The sequence below is a fragment of the Rhinopithecus roxellana genome, chromosome 17 (genome assembly GCF_007565055.1).
Source record: "Rhinopithecus roxellana isolate Shanxi Qingling chromosome 17, ASM756505v1, whole genome shotgun sequence".
Taxonomy (NCBI): Eukaryota; Metazoa; Chordata; class Mammalia; order Primates; family Cercopithecidae; genus Rhinopithecus; species Rhinopithecus roxellana.
Window position 1 is genome coordinate 97,441,372 of NC_044565.1, and position 27,145 is coordinate 97,468,516.

General features: G+C 47.1%; 1 protein-coding gene and 1 long non-coding RNA gene across 4 annotated transcripts in view; one reads left to right on the forward strand and one right to left on the reverse strand.

Annotated features, from left to right (window-relative positions):
* Positions 1–735: 735 nt before the first annotated feature.
* POU3F3 (POU class 3 homeobox 3) lies at positions 736–5,192 on the reverse strand. Its single transcript, XM_010359269.2, has one exon. The coding sequence runs from the start codon at positions 3,796–3,798 to the stop codon at positions 2,296–2,298; it is 1,503 nt and encodes a 500-aa protein (XP_010357571.2). The 5' UTR covers positions 3,799–5,192; the 3' UTR covers positions 736–2,295.
* Positions 5,193–6,123: 931 nt separating this feature from the next.
* The window catches only part of LOC104660573, a 47,471-nt gene continuing 26,449 nt past the window's right edge, over positions 6,124–27,145 (forward strand). For 2 of the 3 annotated variants that reach the window (XR_747725.2, XR_004054417.1), the window contains exon 1: positions 7,833–7,997. This is a non-coding gene — a long non-coding RNA (uncharacterized LOC104660573). Of the gene's footprint in view, positions 6,198–7,832; positions 7,998–27,145 lie in introns of those variants that run through there. The other variant, XR_004054416.1, reaches the window with a different exon arrangement.

Consider the following 27,145-nt stretch of genomic DNA (forward strand, 5'->3'; position numbering starts at 1 on the left):
ATGACCTAAAAACTAAAATCCCCAGCACCAGTAAAGAAGATATAGAATCATACTGGGGAGAGACAAAAACACAGAAATATAGAACCTTAAGTCTGAGTTGGTAATTGCACAGACGATATGCAGTGTGGACCATAATCAGGATTTTAGAACTATATTCTTTCATTACAGGGGGAAGAAAACCCCAAAAGCTTAATAATTTAAATTTAATTACATATAGTTATTGACGGGAAGTAATTGATATCAAAACATTTTATAAGACTTATAGGCGACTCAACAACTATAGTCTTGAGAAAAAGAGAAAAGAGGAACATGTTGGGAGGGGGACAGGAGAAGAAAAAAGAAGCTGAACTTGGGGGGAGGGGCTGTATTAACCATTAATAACCAGTTGGCTCATTTTTACTGGTGATATCGTTCAATCTTCCGATAAGAAACACAGGTATCTCCAAGAAAAGGGTTAATATTTAGGCAATCTCACCTAAAAACACTAAAGACATCCACTAAAATTAAGGGAGAGAAAAATACTGTGAATTTATGGATTAACGAGGAGTGACTACTATGTTAAAATACTAGCTGTCTCAGCAATGCCTATGCTTTACTCTAGATTTCCAAAAGTACCTTAAGTGGAGCAGGCTCTACTTCCTCAACGCTATTACTTAAGGATTTTCATTAGTAAAAAAATATTTCTTAAAGAACTCTTTTCTTCCCACACAGTGTTTACGCATCAGACACAGACTATTTCATTCTAACAAATTTATTTTCTCGATCAGCTCTTACGGAATCACTACTCAAATTAAATTACAATCAAATAATCACATCAAAAGATACCCTTATTACCTAACAACTGTCCATATTTTCATTTCATTTTGATTTGTGCTCGTCTGAAAAAAACACGTAATACAAGATCTGGGGAAAAATAAATTACCGTTTTGCAGCAGTTCATAAGTATTCTGAATAAAATATTAAAAGAAGTCATTTAATGAAAATATAAAGCAAATATTTTTAGATCAACAACGGATCTAACAATTCTATATTGCCGTCTTTTGAAAAGTCTGTTTATTAAAACCTACCAAAAACACTGCTTGGAAATGGCAGTATTATATAATCACATCCACAGCACCCATTCAATCAAAGTTGGCAACGGATTGAGGAGAGAAGTCCAGAGAAGTGCAGCGGCTGGTGCTCAGTCTTTCTAAATTCCTTTATCTGAGTCAGTCCAGAAATAAAAAATAAAAATATTAATAAAAAAAATATTAGCGGTGGAATCTTTAGGCATCGTCCACCCTGAATGGCAGCCGTCAAAGCCTGGGTACGCGGCCGGGCCTGGCTCGGCGGCCTTGCTGGCTGGGCCCCCGATCTGCTCCCAGTCCGCCCGCCGGCCCGCGACCTGACTCGGCCGGGGCCTCTCGCCACTCCTCAGCGGACGTCCCCCTCTCCCTCTGCTCCTTCCCGATGCTTTTATTTCCAAGGTTACTTTGAGGATACTTTTCTTTTGGCTTTGCTATCCAGTCTGTTAGTTTCAGAAGCTGTCAATATAATTATTTTTTTCCTGGAGACGGTTTTCTTTCCCCCTCCTTCCCATTTCAGAGTTGATTTGTTTGTTTCCAAATGACTTTAATATGGCCAAGAAAAACAGGGTTCCAGAGCACGGTGTCGTCCCCTGATGGAACCTGGTGCCTCTGTTTTCTCTCAGGTCGCTCCCAGGAAATAAAGTTTCCGTGGATCTCTTTAGGCAGCTATTTTGGGGAGAGAAAGTGAAAGGAAAGGGGACTCTCTCTCTCTTTTTATCAAAGAGGAGAAGACGAGGCAGGTGCTGTCCACCGCTGCCGTGTAGGTCATCTCAGGGTGGTAAAACCTCACGAGTGCAGTTTTGGTGCGTCAGGCATCTTCACCCTTCTTTAAAAACAAAAACAAAAACGAAACACCACCACAGTATAAACGAGATCTCATGATCGCCCCCTTTTTCTCTTCCGGTTTTGTTTGTTATACATGTATATAAAATAGTCTGGGTGTTTATTATGCTTTTTACTTTTTGGCCCCTCCTTCCTTGCACTGCAAAAATGCCTCCTCGGTCTGTCTCTCCCGCGTTTTCTCCTCCAAGGGCGGGCATGCCTGTCTCTGGGTGGAGGGGAGGGCGGCGGATGGGCCTGGGCTGGAGCCCGGAGCGGCCCAGGTGCAGGGTCGGCGCAGCGGCAGCGGCAACGGCGGCGGCGGCGGCGGCGGCGGCGGGGGCGGCGGCGGTGCTGACGGCGGCTGCGGAGGCGGCGGCGGCGGCCCTCTTCGCGCTGCGCCCTGGCTTCACTGCACGCTCGTCTGCAGCCCGTGGTGCGGCGGCGGCGTGTCGGCGCTCACGGTGCCCACCTGCGAGTAGACGTCGTCGGGCGTCTGCTGTTGGATCCCGGGCGGCGTCATGCGCTTCTCCTTTTGGCGCCGATTGCAGAACCAGACCCGCACCACCTCCTTCTCGAGCTGCAGGCTGTCGGCCAGGTTGGTGATCTCCTGCGCGGAGGGCTTGGGGCACTTGAGGAAGTGGCTCTCCAGGGCGCCCTTGACGCTCACCTCGATAGAGGTCCGCTTCTTGCGCTTGCGGCCCTGCGCCGCGATCTTGTCGATGCTTGTGGGGCTGCCGGTGCTTGAGTCCGCCTCCTCCAGCCACTTGTTCAGCAGCGGCTTGAGCTTGCACATGTTCTTGAAGCTCAGCTGCAGGGCCTCGAAGCGGCAGATGGTGGTCTGCGAGAACACGTTGCCGTAGAGCGTGCCCAGTGCCAGCCCCACGTCGGCCTGCGTGAAGCCCAGCTTGATACGCCGTTGCTTGAACTGCTTGGCGAACTGCTCCAGGTCGTCCGACGTCGGCGTGTCCTCGTCCGAGTGCGGGTCGTGGCTGTTGAGTCCAGGCCCCGCGCCGCCGCCGCCGCCGCCGTGGTGCGGGGGTCCCTGCGCGTGGTGCGGGTGCGGCGGGTGCGGGTGCGCGTGGTGGTGGTGGTGGTGATGGTGCTCGGCCAGCTCCGGCGTGTCCCCGCGCACCAGCCCCGGGTGCACCAAGCTCTGGGCTCCACCGCCCGCGCCGCCGCCGCCGCCGCCGGGCCCTGGGGGCGCGCTCAGCATGCCGTTCACCGTGAAGCCCCCGGGCTGAGAGTAGAGCAGACTCTGCGGCGGCGGCTGCTGGCCCCCGGCCATGGACGGGAGGTGCGCGGCGGCGGCTGCGGCGGCGGCGGCGGCGGCGGCAGCGGCGGCCGCCCCCCAGCCCCCAGGGTGGCCCTGGTGTGGGGGCGGCGGCGGGGGTCCGAGGTGCGGCGGCCCGCGGTGATGCAACGCTGTGCCCGCGTGCAGGTCGTCGCGCCCGGCGCCGCCCTTCACGTCGGGGCCCTGCGGCGGTGGTGGCGGCGGCTGCGGTGGCTGCTGGGGGCTGCCAGCCATGCCCACGGCGCTGCCCGACCACGGCGAGCTCGCCTCAACGGCGGCGGCGGCGGCAGCGGCGGCGGCGGCGGCGGCGTGGGGCAGGGCTGTGACCCACTGGTGCGCGTGGCTCAGCATATGGCCGCCGTTGCTGGCGGCCATGGCCCCCTGCATGAAGTCGCTCTGGACCATCTTGACAGAGGACGGGTCCCCCCGGTAGGCGCCCGAGGTCACGGCGGCGCTGCCCGGCTGCATGCCACCGCCCCCGCCCCCTGCGCCGCCCCCGCCGCCACCGCCGCCGCCACCCCCGCCGCCGCCAGCCCCTGCCGCGTCCGAGTGCACAATAGAGCCGGCCGCGAGCAGGCTGTTCCCCGGCAGGTAGGGGTTAGAAGCCGCCGTGGCCATGCCGCTCCGCTCCCGCCACCCCACCGCCGCCACCACCGCCGCCGCCGCAGCAGCAGCCGCGGCCGCCGCCGCCGCCGCCGCCGCCGCGCCCCCCGCCTCCCGCCTCCTCCCCCCCTCCTTCCCCGCCCCCGCCCCGGGCCCCCGCCGGCCCCGCCGCCTTCGCCGCCGCCTCCTCCGCCGCCGCCTCCGCCCCCGCCGCCGCCGCCGCCGCCGCGGTCCCGGGCTGCAGCTGCAAGGCCGCTCGGCAGGGCGCGGGGGTCGCCGGCCGGCCTTGGTCACCAGCAGCAGCAGCAGCAGCCGCAGCCGCAGGAGCAGCGCTCTGGGGAGGGGGGCTCGCTTCTCGGGGTGCGCTCCGTGGCCACCCCCTTCAGGGGGGGTCGTGGCCGCCCCCCAGCCCTGGCGCGCTGGGCTCGCTCCAGCGGGGCTCTCCGGGCGGGGCGGGGACCTGCACTCGGGGCGCTCTCCCGGGACGCGCGGGTTCCCGCTCCTCCTCCTGTCCTCGGGCGAGCCCGGACTCTGCCTGGTCGCGGGGCTCCGTCCACCTGCTAAATGAAGGTTTCACGGGAGATAACAAAGAAAGAAGCTGCTCCTTTCTTCCTTAGCCAAATTACGGATGACCAGCAACCGGTCCGCTCCTTCCCTTGTGCGCTCTCTCCTCTCCTCCTCAGGAACACATTTCACTCGTTTTCCCTTAGAGTAGTAAAACTTTTTCGTCCTTGAAGGCGTGGTGCTGCTGGCTGCTCGCGAATGCGGAGAGGGGAGGCTGGCTCCTGCTCTCCCCCTCTGGTCCTCTCGTTTCAAGTTTTGTTCTGTCCTAGGAAAACTTCTTGCGATGGTGCATTTCTCTGAAGTTGCTATTGCCCGAGCTCTTGGTTGCCTCTGAAACAAGAGTCCTTTTTCATTCTCCTCGCAACAGTCACAGTCTGATGCGACATCTTTCCTTTTGGGCAGAAATTAGGAAACAAATATAACAAGGAAAAAAATGAACAGGAAAAAAAATGATGTCGAATCGCTCTGTTACCTTGTTGCTGACGGTTGGGGTTGGTGTTTTATTTTTTTCCCAGCAGTTGTCTGGAGAAGGAGGAGGAAGAAGAGTGCATTGGTGGAGGTGGAGGTGTGTGTGTGCATATAGGGGATCGATCCTTGATACACAACAACTCCAGTGGGCACGTTGCACTGCTTGTAGAGTGCACCGACGGCGGGCGCTGGCGCTGGCCGTGCTGGAGCAGAGTTGCAGCAGGAGCTCGCTCTGTGCCCTCGTTCGCGCTCTCTTTCCCTCTCTCACTTTCCCTCTCCCTCCCTCCCTCTCTCTCCCTCTCTCTCGGGCGCCCGCTCTCGCTCCGATCTGACAGTTCGCTCTCTGTCCCTCCCTCTCAGAGCGGGGACTGTCGAATGTTTACCCTCCGCCGCGAGCGCGCACCCACCACCACACTTTCCCAAATACAAGGAAGTCGAGCACCAGGGCCCCCGCTGATTGGCTACCCGCTGGGTGATTGGCAGGCTCGGAATGACGGGCTCAGGACGCGAGGCCCCCCTTCCGGCCGTTCCGATTGGTTGCTTTTTAATTTAGGCAGAGCGTCGTAGAAGCTGGAAATCTGTGGTCCCCCAGCCTCCCTCCCCCTTGCCACTTTCCCCTCCCCGCCCCTCCCCCGCCGCCCCCTCCGCCACATCTTAACTCTTAGTGTCCGGCCCAGACGTTGGCGTTCCCTCGGCGGCTCTGGGTGTTCGCAATAGATCTGGGCGGGGGGAAGAAAGGGGAGATAAAAGGGAGGGAGGGACGGGAGAGGGGAAGAGAATCAGAAGGAAAACGAAGAGGGAAACATGAAAAATAGCAACCTGCGCACCCCACCTAGTACGCGTTGGGTTGCTCACCCCCTTACCCCCGCCCCGCCAGAGATTTGTAAAGCGCGCGGCACGGATGTACCATTCAAGCTAATACCTATAGACAGATGTGTCCCCAGTGGTTTCAAAGTTTCTTCTTCCCTTCACCAGCCGGCCCCCATCTCTGATCGGCGGGGGTGGGAAGCGGGGGCTCGCATCGCCAAGAGCTCGGGTCGTGGCCGCGCTCCTTGGAAATCCGCCATCGCAACTTTCCGCAGCCGCTGCGCGCCGGCTGCGGCCCCCTTTGTTTAAGTTCTCGGATGCCATCATCTGGGAAACCTGCAGCCCAGGACCAGCGCGGTGCCCGCGCGTGCGAGACGGACCGCTCGCTGCCGCCGCTCGCTCGCTCCTCCACCCCCTCTCTCCCTCCTTCGCTCTCCCTCCCTTCCTCCCTCCTCCCTCCTCTGGGATTCGTGCAAGTAGCGTGCGTGCCCTTGTGAGTTTGGAGGGTGCCGGTCAGCGGAGCCGTGCGATGTATTTGAAAAGCAATCAGTCCGACCTTCCCCCATAGATTCATCGTAAGTGTATTCGACCCCAATGGCTTTAGGAATTCCTGCGGTAGCAGAAGCCGGGCGAAAGAACCGGAATCGGCTAGCCGCGCCCTTCTCTGTTCCACCGCTTCCTCGTGTGTGTGTGTATGTGTGTGTGTGTGTGTTATTAGCGGTGGGGGGTTTGCCCGCTCTCTATTCTTAGGCATGGTGGTGCTTTTTTTTTTTTTTCTTTCCTTTCTGTCTCAGATGGATTTGAGTGGTGGATGGGGCTGGCGGCGACAAACGCTTTCTCAGCTCCAACCCAGCTGAAAGAGTTAAGAGGGATGGGAGGGGGAGTGCACCCGGTGGGCGAGAGAAGCGGGGGTGGGGTGGGGTGGGGTGGGGGGACGCGGCCAAGCGGAAACGCTGCACAGAGGAACCTCAGCGAACCAAGAAAAAAGAGAAAGTGGCAACGAAAACAAGGGCAAATTGAACCCTCCTCGGGGAATTCCAATGAACTAACCCGACTCGGACATTCAATAAATACATGGCTCTTAATGAGCGTGCGTGTGCGTGCACCCCGCACCCCTAGCTGCGGGTGCGCTCGCCTTGCGCCCGCCGCCCCCAGCCAGCGCCTGCATCTGGCAGTCCCGAGCCAGAGCGGCGGCCCAGAACGCAGACGAGGAGCGGCCGCCGGTGCGCTCCGATTAAAATGTGAACGGGCCTGCCCTTCTCTCCCGCTGTATCGTGCCTCTGCCGAGCGCAGTAAAGTGAACTCAGTGAAAGCAGGAGTTCTCCTGCCCAGCCTCAGCCAGGCGGCCCCTGCGTGATCTCAAGATTAACACTAGACGCGTAGAATTTATGTAGGCTCTCGTCCAGCTCCTGCTTGCCGGGTGAGATACCATCGTAGGTAGGTTTTAGCAAAGCCATTATTGCCAAGGTATAGATACCAAAGACGGTGGTAATCAAACCCCAAACAGAACGGATTTTTTTCCTCTGCGTCCCCCAAAGGTTGCTTTTTATATTTATGTATGCGTATATGTAGTATATATAAAAGATGGAACACAGATTTCATTGAATAAATCTGAGATCTCCAGGTGCAGACGTTTGAATAGTCGGTGCCAGCACCCCATGTTTTCCTTTCCTGCCGATTTTGCTTGGATCCGGCTCAAAAACCAAGAGAGTCTCGTGGTTTTGTTTACACTGAATGGGGAGGATAGGAACAGAGCCATGGGGCCGCCTTTCATTAATATACAGTGAGGATTTTGTCTAAATTACTGCTATGAATTTCACAGTACACGCTTTCAAAAGCAGTCTCAGGTGGCCTGATGAAACGTGATAGCGCCTCTGCAAACAGATCCACTTTCTTTCTTTTCAAGGAGGGTGTGTGTGCGCGTATGGGAAGCCCCCCAAAACGTTGTGCTCCTCGATAACAGAAATACACTTCTGTTCCGAGGTCTGTCCCCTTCTTCCTCCCCCCTTTCGTCGCACTTAATTCTCGAATCGCTCCCCGGCCTCTCTCCCCCCTCCACGCTGCCCCACCCCATCCGCCCCCTCCCTTTGCGAGTGTGATTGTTTTGTCTGGAAAAAAAAAATCCAAAGTATATAACAAGGGGAGAACAGTTAGTGCTGATTTTCATTTGCATACATTTTCATATATTTTGGTGAAAATAATAGACTAGTGGAGAGCTGGGCTTCGAGGCGTCAGTGTGAAGGGAAGGCTAAGGACGCATCGGTGCTGGAGAGTTGAGAATATGCCTTCCCCTCCACTCCCAATCCAGTCACCTTATTTGAAAAAAAATTAAAAAACACATTTTATTTAAAAACCTAACCCTGGAAGTTTGCTCGGTAAGTGTTTTTTCATTTTCTTTCCCTGCTTTCTCTTCTTTTCCCCCTCCTTTTTGGCTTATTTATTTATGTTCTTGTAGGTTTGGGAGCTTATTTTCATTGCTTGGGACAAGAGAGGGTTCACAGAGCAACTGTCTGAAGGGAGGAAGGAAGGAAGGGAAGATGTGTTGGGGGGGGGGAGTTAAAAAATCCAACCCTGCTAAAATATTACATAAAAAGATGGACTCAGTCCAAAGCCCCACACAGCAAAAGCCACTTTACTTTGGAGGGGTGGGGGGAAAATGCTATTCATTGTAATTGTTGATCGTGAAGGTGGGGTGCGGGGGGTGGGGAAGAAATCTTGGAAAAGAAGTGATTATTAAGCATGCAGTATATAAATATTTCTTGATTGGGATTTTTTTTCCCCCCCCAGAGAATCAGGACTAGAGGGGAAGAAACCCTATTTCTGTAGCCAGTGGTGATGTCCTGAATTGTGTGTGCCTGCCTGGATTGGGGTGGGGGGACTCATGCTGGGAGCAGGAGGATGGAGTGAGGAGGGGGACTTGGCAAAGGGAAGGCAGAGAGCTGGAGGAGGAGGAAGCCAGGCAGGAAGTCAGGGCACCCCTGGTTAATGCTGTGTCTGGGGAGCAGGCGGGGAGCTGCAGCCTCCCAGCTCGGTAGTGAAAGCCCATCAGAGAGAGGGTGATCAATCAAAACTAACCAGGACATCCCTATACTTCATTCCCAGCGGAGACTGGAGCTTTAGCATCGCAGACTCGATTTCACTTTGTTTTCTATTTTTGACAGCCTCACTTGTCCCCTCCTTGCCACTGTTCCTGGGTTTTGTAAAAATTGAGGGTGCAGTTACCTGCTAGGTGCAGTTAATTAAATAAACATGGCCGGAGGACATAGCTAGGCCAAGTCCAGGCACATTTGAGTGCCTTACCTTAGTGAAAGAGGCCGGAGAAAATTTTAAAATCTTCTTGGTTTTGTTCTTTTAAAGGAAGCTGCGTCTGTGATGATGAGGGGGGAGAATCCAATGGCTGGAATTTTATTGCACTTTTTTTTACACAGAACACCTTGCAATTTAGAATTGGTAATTTATTTGGAAACAGTTGATGCTGAATCAATGAAACGGTTTGTAACGAGGGAGGAAGAGATTTCAGTTGGGGAGGGGGCTAAGAATCGCTAGTTTTCCACTCCTTGTTTACGTGCTTGGCAGCGTTGCTTTTGACTGGGGTTAACTCTGTGTGCTCCATTGGACCAGATGCCATATAGAGCTGCTCCCTGAAGATCATTTGTTTCCTTGATGGGGAACATTTCTGAGCAGAGCATATTGGTTGCCATAGAGAAAGAAATAAAAGGAAGAACACTAGTCACATTAAGCTATATGTTTGTGCACTGGGCTTTAGATAAAAGGACCTTGGTTCAGCCAAAGAGAAGAAGCCAAACTAGAGATTTCTAGTGCCACTAAAACTAGCTTTATTTTGATTTGGACTTTTACAGTTGAAACATATAAGCTAATTTTATTGGCTGTTGTTAATTTTATATGACACGGTTTACTGAACAAAATAAACTTTGCTCAGGAGTCTCACTATTGACTCGTCAGCAGGGGGCGCACTGACTCATCTTAGCGAGTACTGAGTAAAATGTAGCTGTTTCAAAAGCAAATCTGCCCTTCCAAACTTGCCAAAGGAACAAATACCCCTACCTTTCTATGCATATTCACAATGAGGAGTGAATTCATTGCATAACACAGGGTTTTAAAATATGAGGACAATGACTTCCCCATCCCCCACCTGCCCATGTCTTTGAAATGGCCCAGAAAGAAATACAGTTCAAAAACTATTCCTCCATTTCAGTGAAGTGTATTCTGGGCTGGAAAACAGAAATGAGATGTGAAGGCAAGAATAGTTTTTGAAAATTATTATTAAGGGGATTTAATAGGCTACTTAAGAAGCTACCTTTCAGGGTTTTTTGTTGTTTTTGTTTTAACAGTCAAGAAAACGAAATGCATCCTAAGGTATTATCTGTTTAAATAATGAAAGTTCTTCAACCTGATACATGCTTTGACTTCTAAATGCAACTCTGGGTCCTAGAGATTTAGTCCACTGGCCCAGGATCACTTTTACTCCATTTGATATTTAGTGGCTACTTTCATTCTTGTTACCATTTATGGTTTTAGAAAGATTTTGGATTTATCCTTGAAAGACTTGGCAGGGAAAAGAAAATACAAAATAGCCACGGGTTAGAGGTAACTGTGGGCTTGAAACTTTTTAGTGCATTACTTAACCCAGTTGAAGAAAAGTTTCAACAGAGCCACAAGGTTTCTGTCTCAAAGATATTTACATACTGCCAGTGAAGACTAAACTTTATTGTGGTAAAGGACGAAAAAGATATGTGGAAAACTTCCTAAAGTAGTGAAGGGCAGATCCTGACTGGTTCAGAATTAGTCAGTTTGTCATTAAGAATTTTACCAAGGAGATTCAGGGAGTGTGACTAGGAAAGGGAAGCCGGGAGTGACTGGAAATGAGAAGCTGGCTTCCAGGGTTCAATAGCCGAACACACCTGTGAATGTGTCACAGAGCCTGTTGGTAAGGGCCACATTATGTGATGGCTCTCAGGTTCCTGTGCAAGAGAGGAAAAGACACCTTATTCTTTCTAACCCAGCTCCAAGTCAACTGGGTTCCAACCAGGAGAAGTTTTTCTTTGACACTAACTTTAGTAAGTCAGAGTTTGGATCTAAGTGGTGTGTTTTCTAGGAGGGTCAAGATATTCTGGGAACAGTATAAGCAAAAGGGGCACATTCAAACACATTTTAATCTGTGATTTTTCATCCCGAGCTCTCACATTTAGAGTCAGGAAAGGTACTCTCAGGTTTGCGCTAATAAAACAGGGAGAATTGAGAAAACTGTAACTTGAGCCCAAACATTGCTTTCTCTTTGGCTTTTGGGACATTTCAGACAAAAGACTTCTGGGGCAGATCCACATGAAGTGGACGAATGTCTTAAAGCTCTAGCTTGCTTTGCATGCCCAGGGCTGCCAAATGCATTTAAAAATTATTAAGCAGAAAGGAAACTTTTCAATTCAGCCACACATTCTGCAAAAAAAATTGGTGAGGCAATCATTATATATATTTAGAGCCTAATTTTTGTGTGCCACTTTTCATGAGATCTGTGATTGTTCCTGTCTTGCTGCTACTTACTTTCCTTTTTTTTGAAAATGTAATTAAACAATAAACAGAAAGATAAAATGCTTGCCCCTCATGATATCTATAGTCCTAGGTTCCTTAATGTAAAAGAAACAGAAAATAAGAAATCTGGGTAGAGCAACAAGTTAATTTGACAAGAACTAACGTATTATAGAGATGGCTTTAGTATTTTATAATGATTTGAGGGTGGAAGTGATCAAGCTGGGTATGAATTAAGATTCAAAGTGCTGGGCGAAGCTACAGACTTTTAATTGTTGGGGATGGTGAAATTGCTTTTGCCAAACGAGAGAATGAAGAACATTACCTGGGTCAAATGTACAAAACACAAAGTGGGTATTTACTCATTTGTTTCCATTTGAGAATGATAAGGTGCTCTGATATCGCTGCAGTTCAGAAGCACATTTGCCATTAGCATTTACAAATTAAAATGTTAAGCATACTGTCAACCCATACTCTGTGTTATATACAAAGGGGACGGCTCTTCCACAGTAGCTTTTGGGTGGAAAAAAGTATTTGTCGTCTCGGCAGTGGATGAGTTGTTTCTTGGTCTTGCTAAGTTTTCTGAAGTATTTCTTCCCCTAATTATTTGTATCATTTTGATAACGGATTTGTCTGATCTGCAGGAAAGGAGCAAGTACATAGGTTTTTAGGTGGTTTCAAAGAGTAATACATTCAAAGACATTATGATTTTTCACCCGAAAGCAAGAAGCTTTCTTTCTGATACTTACAGGACAGCTTTAAACTATAGGGCATTTCAGATTGTGGGAAATAAACTAAGAAAGCACAGTAAGTTGGTAATCGAGTGAATGCTTTTAAAACAACCCATTTCCAACAGTTTGCCCATTCGAGCTGCATGCGGGTGTGCACCTGACAAGTCTGGTAATGAAAGCTACCAATTGCCAGGGAAGCTGGAGCTGACATAGTGTGATGGACTGTTCCTGCCTGTACCCTCACCACCCTCTCTGCCTCCCTGCTGAGTGCAATGCTCTTCAAATTTAAATTCATAGGGCTAGATAACATACAGCGGGGCTGATTGACCAGAGATGATGATGATGATGATGATGATGATGATGATGATGATGATTCATTAACAAAATTTGGTCATTTCTTAGCTAGAAAAATATTCCAAGGTCAGCTTGGTGGGTTTTGTGTGTATTTGTACGTGTGTAAAAACAACATCCAGAAATATTAACTCAGCTTTACCAGAAAAGTGGTTTGATTCTTTGAGGTTGTGGTGGTCCTAAGAGAACTGAACAGCTTTCTCTGTCTTGAGGACCCTCCTTACGCCAAACATTCCTCATACATTATTATACAGCATCCCTTTCTGGGTCGAACAGGGTAGTCTGGAGGTGGATAAGAGATTCATATGGCATACATCCCAGAAAACAATTCTTGCACTTTGGCACCTCTGTTTATTATTATTATTATTATTAGATTTTTTTTGACATTTGAACTTAGCTATTGTCTGAGAAGCTGGGTGCAGATGCAGCATGTCAGGCTGACGGCTGCTCTTTTCAGCATTCCTCTCAAATTATGCTTCTGTGGTCTCTTCTCTCCAGTGAATGCTGAAACATCCAGTTCACTATCTCCCTCCTTCCCCCAGGCCCTAAGACACCCAGCGCCGGCCCTGGATGGCCAGCCTCAGGGATGGTTTCAAGAAAACGTGTTTATTGTTGTTCGCCTTGAAAATACGGTGCCGAATGTATTCGTTGATATTTGATACTACAAATACCATGGTTTGCAGTGATACACTTTTAGCATAAACATATCTGGTAGACGCTTTGGTGGTAGAGCTAAGTGACCTTGCTCACTGTAGCTTCAGGCAGCTTGGAGTTTGTTAGTCTCAAGTTAAAAGTTACGTGTCTGATGTTGCTTTGAACGCTCACCTCTCTCCCCGATTTTTTGGTAGGGAGTCTGGCTACTCAATAAAGCCCAAGGGAAGGAGCTCAGGCTTACAGTGCCATGTAATACACGTCAAATGTTAATTTAGTATTAAATCAGGGTGCAAAAAGCCTCTAGAAGTCAAGGCATATATTGTTCAAATGGCTGCATTCCCTTCATTTTTAATTCACATCACAAAAACAAACAAGTAAAACTTCACTTGGAAAAACACTGACTATTAAAGTATCCTAAATTCAAAAATACTATGATTATATTGGAGGGGTCTGGCCAGCAATTCCTTTTCAGGGTTAGAAAGTAAGAGGAGAACTTTTCCCAGAAAGGTTTGCTTTGGAGTCTCCAGCGCTGAGGTCCCGATTCCACAGCGGCTGGGTCCTCCTCTCACCCCCCCCGCCCCCCGTTCCTGTGATTTGTGGGCACCAGAAGCGACTTCTCCCGAATCCCTGGCGATTTTTGGGGCCCCAGGGCTAAGCTCGGCTTCCTTATATAGCATTCTAACGGCGTTTTATTTTATTTAGAGCACAGTTTGCATAATAAAATTAAAAGGATCCCATTACTCCCCTTTTCTCCCTGAGCACTGCCCAAAAGGTCTTTCAGACTGTGATTTGAACATCTAGAGCGGCCATCAGAAGGCAAATTAGTATTGTTTTTCTATGGGAAAGAAAAATGGAAAGAGGTAAATAGGGCAAAGTGAGAAGCGGGTAAGGTACAAGGAGTGAGGTGGATTAAAAAATGCAGGGAGCGGTGAAGGAGACTGGGGACAGAAAAGGACAAGAGAGGAGATGGGGCAGCAGGGAGGAGAAGAGATAAACGCTGAGTCACCCTAACAGGTCATTGGGTACACAGGAGCGAGATGCCGCAGCCCAGGAAAATCCGGGTGCAAATCGCACCCCGTCTTCTGGGCCTCCTTCCCGCCAAGCCGTAGGAGCGCAGGCTTGGAGCTCGGCGCCGCCCGCCTGTCTTTGTCACTGATTCGGTGCGCGGCCGCGGGCTCCCGCGGCGGGCTTTGTTCCGGCGGAGCAGGGCAGGACCCCTCGCACCGCCGCGTCCCCGCCCTCCCAGAGCTGGGGACGGTGGGGGTGGGGACTGCGCGACAGGGACCGGGAACAGAGGAGCAACGGCGGGCGCCTCTGAGCCTGGGATTTCGTTCCTTGGCTCCAGTTCGTAATTGAGCTGTTCTCCCTTCGGGGAGGGGGCCGGGGCTGCGCGGGAGGAGGAAGAGCTGGAAGGGTGGTACCCGCTCTCAGCCCTCAGCAAGGGCGAGGCGCAGCTCTCTGTGCCGGCGTCCCGGGATTTGTATTGCATGCATGTACGCATGCAGGGATGGATGGATGCATGTATGGATGAGGAAAACCGGTGAACTGGGTCCCATGTTCTAGGTTTCCGGTCGAGCTTTTGGCAGCTGCAGGGCGCCTCAGGTCGGTGCCTGGTTAACCCCTAAGATCTGCTCTCGAGGTGTTTGGGGTCGCCCGTGGGCGCTGTGGACGCGCCCCGGGTCGAGGCTGCCCACCGGCCGCGCGCAGATCCCGCCGTGGAGGCCCGCGGCGGGGGGACAAAGGCGGACACCCCGAACAACCAAAGGGCAGGCGCGCACAGGCACCCACGCACCCACGAGCTGTCTCGCCCGGGCCCCTCCCGGTGAGCCCCCGCGGCTGGGAGTCAGGGCTCTGAGCCTGAAAAGTTCACTTCATGTAGACCCTGCTCCCTCCTCTCGCCATTGCGTTTAGCAAACAGCGTGTGAACGTGTATCACCCTCTCCCCAGCCACCCCCAAAGGTGTGGGCAGATTGCAAGAGTTACTGCTCTGTTATTGTTTGTCAAATAGGGTCCTTCTCTTGGGAGAGGGTCGAGGGGCATGTGGCGGATCCCGGGCCAGGATTACATTAATCAAAGCATTATTTCCCCAGAGAAGCGGAGCACAAATGAGAGTAAATCCTAATAAAATTGGATCGCGAAGAAATGGAACGCTTTAAGTAATCTGTGCTGCCTGATAAAAATCTCACATTTACAAGATGTGGGTCTTAAAAAAAATCCTCACACGTCTGGCCTCGGCTTGGCTGGTGGGTTCGGGTCAGGGTGGGGGACAGACACTACACGAAGCTCAGTTGAACTTCTGAAGTGAGAAAGGAAGCTGGACACCCATTCGGAGTTTCACAAGCTCAGGTCTGCTCAGGAGGCACCTTTGGCCCTGGGCACCCCTCTGGAGTATTTGCGGAACCAGTGGGTCCGACGGAGTCCCCATCAGTGCTCTGAGAGGTCTGGAACTCTGTTCCTCTGGGAACGTGGTCCCCACTTTCCCCTTCGAACTCTGCTGCAGAACGGGCAACTCCCATGGGTGGGGGCGCAAAGCCCCACCGAGTGGGAAGGCGGACGCGGCCTACCGGCTGGGCAGGGACCAGACACCCCGACGCTGCGCCCGCAGCAGATTCGCGAGTACCCCCCAACCCCGCCCGGGTCTCTACCCTGGGGCCCGCCAGGTCCGCCGGGCCGTTTCCTAGGCAGCCTGGGGTTCCTTCAGCCAGGGGAAGGGTGTGCGTTTGGGATGACTGCCCGGGAAGCCGAGGGCGCTGCTCGCCAGCGAGACTTCTGGTACTTTCGGGCCATCCCAGCAGGGAAGCAAGGCTCTGGATCCATCCGCCTTCGTTCCTCGAGTGGTAGGAAACTTCCCGACGCCTCCCGCGGCTCTGCCAGGAGAGAAGATACAAGCTCCCCCTCCCAACCCCTTAGTAATGACTGAGTTTAGTGAAGCCAGCCCGCCGGGAGGCAAACTCCCCCTGCCGCCCCGAGGCCTCCTGCAGCCGCGGAGACTGGAAAGCGGACTGCGACGCCCCGCCGGCCGTCGTTGGTGACAAGTGTGACAGCACCGTCCCGGTCCTACGGGTGAGCACCGGCCTGAGGGCCCCGCCGACCCTCCAGAGAGGCGCGCAGGGAACCAGCTCCCGTCCGGGTCCTCCTTCCGACCCTTCCTCGCCGGGCGAAGGCGGGCGGCGGAGACCCCGAGGGGCGCCAGCGCGCCGGCGCCCCCTGCAGGCCGGCACTTGGAGAGCCCGCCGGGGCGCTCCCGCCGCGCCGAGGTCCCTGCGCTGGCCGCGTCCGAGGCCGCCGGCGCGCACACGCACAGCTGCCAGCCTGCAGGCTCTCGGTGCCTTTTCCAAACGCGAGTTCCAAACGCGGCGGGGAGCGGCAGGGTGGGAAGGGAAGAAGGGAAAGAGGGCCACAGAGGGAGGCGCGGAGCGGGGTGCGGGCAGCCGGCGTCACCCTCTCCCCAACCCCTTCGCGCCGCTTCTCCGGTCCGCCCTGGGCCGTCCCCGCATGTGCCAGCGGCCGCGCGCCTGGTTCCCGACCCGCGCGCTCCGGAGCCCAGAAGGCCGCGCTGCCTCCCCACAGGGGCAGCGACCAGCGCTGGGTACCAGGCTGGGCTGGGCCGGGCTGGGTCGCCTCACCTCCGGTGAGCGCGCCCCGGAGGAGCCGTTTCCCGTGCAGTCTAGAGGGTAGAGCGGCGGGGAGCAGTGTGAGTGTGTGCGCGTGCGAGGACGGGTGTGCGTGTGAGTGCGGTGCGCGCGCAGGGCAGGGCAGGGCAGGACAGGAGGCGCTACAGGATGCTGTGGTGGAAGCATATCCTTTTCAGCCTTGAGATCTAAATCTGCAACCTTAGAGCTGATTACTCTCCCCCAGCCCCCCTCCTCGGTTCTCTACACAGGCATTTCCCTCTTTCGCCTGAATCTTCCCAATCTGATTCCCAAAGAGATCCCCCTTGTGGTCCGGGGATTTTCATGGACACCCTGACCCACGTGAGCCAGGCTGGAAGGGACAATGTTAGCCGAGGGCACGTCCATCATCCAGCCTGCTAGTTAGTCTGGATTTCACGCACCAGGAAGCCACGTTTGGGGACTTGGGTATCTGCTTTCTCTCTGTCTTGGCCTTAAAAATTGCTGCTCAGAGGCTGTTTTTAGTTTTGGAGGGATAGGAAGGAGGTAGGAACCAATTGCAAATCACTTTTGGGGCTTCTTCTTCTTTACCTAACCAGTGTTAGCCCTCCTATGCACCTTTCCAACTTACTGGCTTCTTTCCAGTGATGGGAAATTTGAGGGGAGGAGGTTCGAGTAAAGACACTCATACCTTTTCAGCTCTGAAATAATGACTCCCCTTTCCCAGTCTGTGATTTCCATAATTTCATACAAAACAAGGGCTGTCAAGGATCTCTCTATAAGAGAAAAGGCAACTAGCAGAAGAAAACTTGGACCAAATTAAATTCCTCCTTCTTAAAACATTAACCAAGGCTTCCCTCCCTCCCTGGTCCCACCAAGTTTGTCCTGCTCTCAAGGGGAAACAGGACAGAAAAATTCAGAAAAAGGTTAAACATTCCTCTCCCTCACTGAGACCATGAACCCAGTTGCCAAAATACATTTTTGATAACCTGAGATTCAGAGGGATTCTAAAAAGAAACAGAGCACATGCTTTTAGTTGTCCCCTTGATACCCTACTGTTTGTATCTAATGATTTTCACGAATTTGGAAATACCTGTGATATGTATTTTTTTCTGTCTGGGATTTATTCATATCAGATGGTTTTACTGTCAGCCATAATTCTTTATAGGACCTGTTGTCCCAGAGAAAGGTTCTAAGTAACATTTAGACACATTCACTAGCTTCTGCCAAAGGCCCTCCCAGCTAGTGTCTTCACACAATTTCAATCACTGTTTTTCAAAAGATAATTTATAGGCAGGTAAATTTTAGCCAAGAATGTTAATGGTAAAATGTGAGTGTTTCACTCGATGAGCTTTTGTTTTTAGAATCAAGGTTTAGCTTTTCTTTGAATTATTTATCGAGCTCTTTGCCCATAGGCCTTCCTAAAAGAAGGGAAAGGTGAAGAGGAGGGGATCACTTTTATTTATTTAAAGCATATGTTGACATAACATTTTAAAACTAGCCTTTTGGAAAACGGTGAATTACTAAACTATGTCTGTAAACACCCACCTTTGGGACTGTGAAAAGCAAAAAACAAAAAACAACCTAATTACTTTCACAGGAAACAGTACTCAGTTAACTAAAATATTGCATGGCAATCCTTGGAAGCTCCTCCTCCTCCTTAAGTATAGTACAGTTTGGTAATATACTACACATATTTATACATGATGTAAATATACATATGCACAAGGGTAGATGTTTATGTACATAACATAACAAAATATATACATACCCCAACTGAATACATTTGCATATAACATGCCCATGTGTAATATAGCAAACTTCTATGATTAACAATACGTTCTATAACAGATAGTCTTAAAATAAGAAGTGAGTGACTCTTATTCATATTGAAAAAATTTCAAAATTTGTTTTGAAATCTGAATTGTGCTAACTGTAGATGACACCACAGAAATCAGTAAATAATAGGTTCATAGTGTTAATATTTTATGCACACCCCCTTTAAAAGTAATATGAACTTAAATAACTTGTTTTACATAAAATAAAATGGACAGCATATTTAAAATATAAACATTCCATCTAAAGCCGAGTACCTATTTTTTTGTCTTTTTTTTTCACACATTATATAGTGTTGTTTTAGAACAAAAATTAAATTTTAGAGGCAATGAAAGAGATCAGTAGTTTTATTTTCTGTTCTATTGTAAATAAAGTATTTTTAACTAGTTGATCTTATGGTCCTCTATATGCATTAAAAGACATTCAGTAATCTAGTGATAATTCAAAGTGTAAAAGCAAATTTGAGGCATATATTATATTTGATTTGTATAATATGGGATGCCATGTTACTTATTTGCTTCCTTGAAATGGTATTTTGAATCTTTGGATTTTCAGAGGCCTTTCCTGGTTAAAATAAGAACTACAGTTAAAATGAATGCATTGGCATTCATTGGCAAGAGTCCAAATGCTCATTTGTTTTAAGAAAATGCAAAGAAATGATATACCAGAATTTTATACTTTAAGTGTTATTTGTCCTAGTTGATAAAGGAATCAAAATGATGAAATGTTGAAGTTTTATGGAAAACCATGATAAAAGGGGCCCTTTCATGTAATGAGAGTCATTTGTACTGAATTACAAAATATTTTGTTTATTCACGTTTATGTAAATGTATATTTCTTTACAAAAACATACATGATGTTTATGATGACATTTATTCCTACATCTGATTTACTGCTTGTTGATTTCAGAGAGTATTTAAAAAACTGATGACTCATTGGTGGTGTCTAAATATTAGTGATGAACTTGTGAAAATAGAAATCAGTTTAACCTAACTACTTTTTGAGATTTGTTTCTTAATCTCCTGAAAAGTCTGAGGTTGAATTGATAGAAATACCGCAAGTGAAAATTAAAAAACAAAACAAGACAAAAACAACTATTACCTGGAAAGAGGTAAAAATATTTTACTGTAGTTGAGGTTTCAGATCAACTGCAAAAGTTAGTCTTCTATGTTAGAAAGTTTTATATCTGATGGCGTGAAGTGATTTGAGGAGGCATAGGCTATAAAATAACATAAAAATGCACAACGTTGATTCAAAAATTTGGATGAAGAGTCATTTGCTACAAAATTGTAAAATAATCTTTTCTGTCAACTTAATTAATGAAGTGGGTAAAGGACTATTTTAGTAGACTCAAATTACATATGTAGAAAGATTTGTAAGAATAAATACTTTGGCATTCTGTGGCCTAAAAGCAGACAGAACTATAATATAGCAAATAAAACTCCCCAGAATGTAGGCATCCAAGATTCAATTTCATTAAAAAATTTGGCAGTTAAAGAAAAGAAGGAAAAATGCTTATTAAATCAGGGCAACTATAAAATGTTGACAGATCTCAAGTTTCATATCCAACTAGGCTCTTAGAAAACTGCTGGGATGTTGGTGGAGTATAAGTTGTTCTGTCAAACCATTTTTCGTAGTTAATTATTTTTTTCAATACTCTCAAATTTAAACTCCAGCTTCATGACTAACCATTTTCTCTGTCTTTTTCTTTCTCTCTTTCTTTCTCTTTCCCTCATTCTTTCTTTCTCTCCATGTCTGTCCCTCCTTCCTTCCCTTCTTTCTTTCCTTTCCCCCACCTCCAAGTGTGTAAGCAGTTGGACAAGGCTATTTAGAAAGGCTTGGAGAGACACTCTAGGGGGATTGAAGGTCCTCAGCCTCAGTGGTTAGACATTATCAATGATACACATCGAGCATACTGAGGTATATTGGTGCCCTCTTAAAACACATTTATTTCCTTTCCTCATGCAAATACCAGTTTCTTTTAAAGAGAAAGGCAGATGATGTCTACTGAAGGCAAAATAGAGAATTGAATTAATCATTTGGATAATCCAGGCATTGTTGCTCTCCCTTCCAGCTGCTAAGAAAAAAAATAAATAAATAAAATAAAGACATTGAAATTTGAACAATTTGGACTGGCTACCTATCTGTGATTAAATGTGTAAGATATCAACTAATTCTATAAGCTGTTGCTTGATTCTTCATTCTATCGATGTTAACAGAGATGGATGTGCACACCTGAATGGACCTCCAGTGGAGGTCGTTATATGGGTTAAGAAGACATTTACCCCAGATCTAAATAAAGGGAGTTGAGGGGCATGACTTGTCAGGTTTTGCCGAGTACATTGACAGAATTTATTAGATAATTTTCACCTTTCTACTTTGCCCCACGAGAGGAGACAATGCTATATTATGAAATACTTTAAACATGTTAAATAGTCCAACTGGGATCACTAAAGTTTATTTACATTTAGCAATGGATTAAAATGTTAGCATTATACATTTATTGAATTAGGATCTTATTCTCCTTGTGTGCTCTGACTTGGAAACATTTGCTGAACAAATCTCCATGAGTTTTTTTAGGGAGGACAAGTTTCTCAGTGTAATTTGGCGACTTGAAAGATGCAGTCTCTTTACTTTCTGTGGCGGGCAAAAGAGAATAAGAAAGGGCAAGATTAAAAATTGTAGGTGGTAATTAGGCCCGTTGACTATTTTAAAGTAGTCTTTTTGGTAGAACAAGGTAAGATTGAACATCATTTGGATTTAATCTAAAGGACAACAGTAAACAATAATTACAGGCCATTTAAAAATATACCTAGTTGCAAATATGACTTTCGAAAGAGCACCTAGACTTTATATTAATAAACTTTCTTCTTTTCTTGAAAATCTCTGGCAAATTATGTCACTTCATTTTATATTCATCTAATTAAATAAGCCGAAGTATTGTTCTAAAACATAAAGCATAAGTATTCCAAGAATAAGTAAAAATGTGTGGTAGATTAAAAAATTTGCTGATTTCATTTTTGCTATAATTTCAAGAGAGAGAATAGCTAAGTGAAACCTGTGGGTTACTAATGCTTTCTATTTATTTAAAAAGTTGTTTTATTATATTAACAGAAATTATATTTCCAGATTAACCTTAGAAAAAGTATGCTAAATATTTGAAATTTTTAATGATTCCTATTTCTAGATGCACATAAAAATAGAAAACTACTTAATAGCTTTAATGTTTGTACAGAAATTAAACATATACAAAGATATTAGTGAATAAGTGAATAAAGGATGTTAAACAACTAGGCATTTAGTCCTAAGACTGTATTTTGCTGGTTACAACTATTAGTCATCCTATACTATTTTTTTTTTCATTGAGCCTTAAAAAACTTATACAGTGTGAAGTTGTTCCAGAATCACTAATTATTCTTCACCCCAGACCCTTTTCAATAAAGCGATGCCTTCCATGGAAGATTTAAGGCAAAACAGAATAATAGACTTATTATCAGGAATTTCTCTTGGCATAAGTATTTACAAGATTTTCTAAAAAAATAACACCTATAGGGATATTTATTTTGCTTTTCTCCTTCCTCGTTTTAGAGGTAGGGTCTAATTCTCCATGTTGGCCGTTGATCTTGATGGAGGCTGTTGAGAGGTAGCCATGTAATTTCTTTATCTTTCACCTACAAATTACACACATTATTTTGCAGCTCAAAATAAGCATTCCCAATGAGTTGCATTCAGTAAATGTCTTTTCACAGCATTAGTACAGAACTGAGGTACAAAAGAATATTAATCTAATACATTCCAAAATTCAAATACTTGTGATTAATAAGCATTATTATCTATAAATAAGGCCCTAATGATACTTTGGCAGTGTTGTAAACACAAGAATCAGAGGCAATTATTGTCATTATTGTTCGGCAAGTACTTCCCATGAATACCAAATGAGTATTGCTGTCCAGCTACTTGGCAAGTAAGGTTCCTCTAAAGAAACAGATGTTGGCCAATCAGGACTGGCTACTATTAACTGCCCTTAGCTTAAAACTCAGAGTCTTTAAAGAAAAAAACCAAAAAAAAAAAAAAAAAAAAAACCAAAAAAACCAAGACATCCAAAATAGTTGGGATGGGATCTTAAGAAATGCCCTTAATTATAAATATAAAAGCATCTTGAAAATAATGCTCTTTTCCAATATTGACTTTGGTGAACTGGGTACATTAACAGCTATGCGTTAGTCAGAAGCAAAGGTCCCACTTGTGAGGCTCTCAGACCCATTGTGACGGAACACTTTTGTAGTAAAATCAGTGCACAAGGAGAGATAAGTTGCAGCTGCATACAAACCCCTTCAGAGAGCTTGAGTGTGACCAGGTCTCCATCTTTTTCCCCTTTCCCAGGCCGTACAGAGCTCCCTCCTCGGTTAAGCACATTAAACATGACCAGCCCACCAGGCCCAGCTCCAGCACATGACCAGCCCACCAGGCCCAGCTCCAGCTCCGTATGTGGGAGGGGGGAAGCCGCTGTGCAAGTTAAAGAAAGTTCCTCACTCAGAGAGAGCTCCACACAGGCCCCTGGTAGCACATTTGCTTGCACTCTGGGCGCGGGGCCAGTGTGCCAATGAACTGATTTTAGCTTGCTGTCTTAGGAAGGTCAGTGGCATTGGGTAACAGCCAAATTGTTTTTTGTGGAGAGGAGAAAAAAAAGTTTTGTATATATTTTCTTAAGGGATAGGTGCATTAACCATTGAAGATAAATTTGTTTTCTATTTTTAAATTTCCTGAGCCAAGCCTTACGCATTAAGGATGTTACAGTTTTGTACAACGGGGGTTGAGAAAGCAAGGAACGGGTTTCCCAAGGCATTGGAAAAACTTAGCGAAGACAAGAACTGAGGTGGTGGGGTTGGTGGGGATATTTCAAAGAAACAACCGTGTTACCAGCCATGGCCACTGGCCATCAGTTTCAGCATGGGTGTATTCTTTATGGAGAATGGGGTGGAATGCGAAGCTACCTTCTGGAGAGGAATGAGATTGGACTGATTCTACCCCTTTCCCCACCAGAAAACTCTTCACCATCACTTTAGCAGGAACTGAAACAGAAGTGATTCCATTATCTTCACAATAGACCAGGAGGGGAACCAGAGGGAGTATTTTCACAGGAGATTTTCACTCAGGTCCCTGTGAAAATGTTGTTGATACCCCCCACTTCCTCACACCCTGCCTAGATTTGTCAGCAGGGTGCTGAATTCACGGAGAGGCCCAGGTGGCTGGACTCCACGTGGGTTAGAGCTTGGGCCCTGGGCACTGTCTCCTCTTTTCCATTTTGAGCTTCCCTGAGTGGGATGGAGGGGGAATTGCCCACCTGAATTCAGCGGATGTACTCACTCTCTGAGCGTAGGGAGAAGAGAAAAAGTGAGTTCTTCTAATTTCCATTTCCAAGCGTAATAACTCAAATGAGAATTTCTGTAACAACGATGATGACAAAAGTAATAATAATGATAAAATAGTACTAAAGACTTACCACGTACCAGGTATTGAAACACGCCCCTCAGGTTTTATATTATCCTATTTAAGCTCCTGAAAGCCCTCTGAAGGATCATCTGTATCTAGGTTGATGAGCCCGCTGAGGCCTGTGGGGCTGAGTCACCTGCCCAAGGTGGTGGCACCGGGTTTTGAACTTGAGTCTTGTCTCTTAAACTCGGGGAGACCCTGCTGCTTTCTACCTTTCTGGGAACCCCCCAAACATTGCCCCTTTAGGGCCTAGTCTGTGCTGGCTTGCAAAGCAGTTCTGTGACATTTGGTGAATGCATCCCCCGCCATCTCCCTAAACCCATCTCCAGTGAAAACAAAGATGACCAAGGCTCCTAAGGCCTCTTCACAGCCCATGACTGCACTCTTTGCTACATCTCCCAGCCCTTCATGAGGATGAGAACAGAAAAAGGCTGGACTTAGTAACCTGAAATGATGATTACAATTTGGTTTGGATGCTCCATTTGCAATGAAGCACGGCGCGTTAGGAGAGGGGACTCACAAAGTGCATGTGTGTGTATCTTTAAACTCTCTTGTGCTAAATATAAGTATAGGAGTATGTCTGTTTCTCTGTATATGAACACCCTGAGGAAGAAAACAGCTATTAATGGGAAGTAATGTTCTAACCACGACATTGACTATTGACTCCGGAGCTTATCCCTGTTTCTGGGCTGCGAGGGACACCCAGTCCGTGCTGAGGGAAGAGCCCAGAGGGCTGGTTTGGCTTTTTTGCTCGTCACTGTGTTCAGCTCACGCACACCTTAGAAGGGGACTGTGTGGATGCCTCACTGAACACAGGCAGGGCCACCATCCATACGTTCTCATTGGCATTGGCATTGTTGGAAAAACAATGAAGCTGTTTCAGGCACAGCAAGCATCAATCAGGGAGGCCGGACTCCAAGCCAGGCCCTGCCCCTCGAGGGAAATCTGGGACTCTGGTGACTGCTACTCTGCACATTGACCAGAAAGCAAGCAGAACATGCAAATGCTGGTTCTTGGCAAGAGAAAAAATTTGTGCTTTTGCTTTGGGCCTGTGAGGACAAATAATCAGCTAGGGAACTCTGAGACACGGATACTCCACTCATGGCAACAATGACATAAAGTTGGAAAAAACTTCACTAATGATTTTATGTGAAATGAAATCTTCATTGCTGCTGCCGGACCCCAAAGGGCAAAGTGTTATTCGTAAAGGTTGAAGTGAAAAAGTTATTTGGCTTTTAGAAAATGACTTTCACCCAATTAATTATGAATTAATGTTCTGCCTCATTCCAAAGAAGAATGTGAGGCAGTTTATAAAAATGCAGGTCGGTAAGAAACGAAGTTGGGAAAAGGGAGCCAGCGTAAAGTGAGCGTCCCCTGCTGTATGTCTGTAAGGGCCTAAGTGCTTAGAGATATTCCAGAGCCACAGAAAATGACGTGAGATTGAGTTTTGTTTTCTCCGAAGGAAAAAAAAATAAAGAAGAAAGAAAAAATTGTAAAAAGCTGAACAATAAGGGGTTAATCTATGCTAACTTCTGTCTAAAAAAAGAAAAAAGATACCGTTTTCAAGGTGGACTCTCAATTACATGTTACTTGAAAATATTTCCTAAACATCTTTGATATCTTTAACCCCAAAGAAAAATGTTCGTAGGGGAATTTGCTACATCGTTTGTATTCACAATAAGAAAGTTAATCTTGAAGTCTGTTGGAATTTTACATTGGAGAAAGGTCTTTATGATATTCTTTGACAACCTTTAATGCTAGCAATTGGCATTTTACTTTCTATACTTACTTTGATACTTTGCAAAATATGGGTCCTATTCTGCTTCTTCCCAGTAAGTCCCAGGAAATCAATAAATGATACGTTTTACTGCCTCCTCTATTTTTTGTTTAGGTAGTCAAGAGGCAGATAATACTAAGAGCTCAGAAAGGTTCCTAATATTTAGGGGTATAAAAATTCATGTGTCCTCTGCCACAACCAGCCTAGTGACTTGGTGGCCTCCCATAACCCTCTTGGTTTCAGTTTTCTCATCTGTAAAATAAGAGTGTGGGATTTAGTTGATCTTTAAGTTGCTTTCTAGTCATAAAATTCTGTGTTTTGAATTTTCTGTCATCTAGAGAATCCATTAATGTGAGCATGATTTTTTTCTATCTGGTTATATTTCAATTGTTATAGAACTTGCATGTAAAGAAGAATACAGGGCATTCCATTATGCAGTGTAAATCAATAAAATGAAAATGTATCCATTGACAACATTTGTATTTTCACCTATTACAGAGCTGTGCCATCTCTTTGAATACAATACACTTTTATGCCCCATTAAAGCATGCTTGACATAGCTTTCAACTGCTTGCAAATGCTGAGAAGTTGAAAAACATAACATTTACAAAAGATACATCTGGTGCATATTTATATGACTTGGAATAAGGAATCATTTAAATACTGCTGAGCCATCTCCATATTAGGAGAAAAGATATTCCATGTCCATATGTGAAATTGGTGATAAAATACATGTAGGTTTAAATTTCTCTTGCACATTTTTTTCGTTGACACATGTTAAAAATATGGAAATATTGATTAGGGATTAAATCATCTATTTGAGTTGTGGGAATTGCTTTTCCTTTGAATTTTATAGATTACTTCATTAAATCTAAGTTTATATGCTGAAGGTGGTAAGTTTTCAAAGGGATTAAAACACTTCATATTTAGAAAAGCTGCTTTTTCAGGTGCAAGAGTTCTTAACCTGGAGATCAGATACTTTTTTTTTTTTTTTTTTTTGAGACGGAGTCTCGCTCTGTCGCCCAGGCTGGAGTGCAGTGGCCGGATCTCAGCTCACTGCAAGCTCCGCCTCCCGGGTTTATGCCATTCTCCTGCCTCAGCCTCCCGAGTAGCTGGGACTACAGGCGCCCGTCACTTCGCCTGGCTAGTTTTTTGTATTTTTTAGTAGAGACGGGGTTTCACCGTGTTAGCCAGGATGGTCTCGATCTCCTGACCTCATGATCCGCCCGTCTCGGCCTCCCAAAGTGCTGGGATTACAGGCTTGAGCCATAGCGCCGGCTGGAGGATCAGAGACTTCTTAAACATTCAAGGATGGACATTAGGGTTCTGCGAGCCTCCTGAGTTTATATGGTAGCATTGTATGTATATGTCTATGGACTTTTTTTTTTTTTTTCCTAGAAAATACCTAACTTACATCAGTATCTCAAAGTGGTTTATGGCCCTAAAACCTGGAGTTACAAGAAATACCTGGGGTTACTCCTGACGTGTTGTTTCACCCTGAAGTACCTAAGCTACCTACCTTCTGT

Excerpts from the sequence above, each read along its gene's own strand:
- POU3F3 (XM_010359269.2), bottom strand. The coding sequence starts at position 3,798 with ATGGCCACGGCGGCTTCTAACCCCTACCTGCCGGGGAACAGCCTGCTC.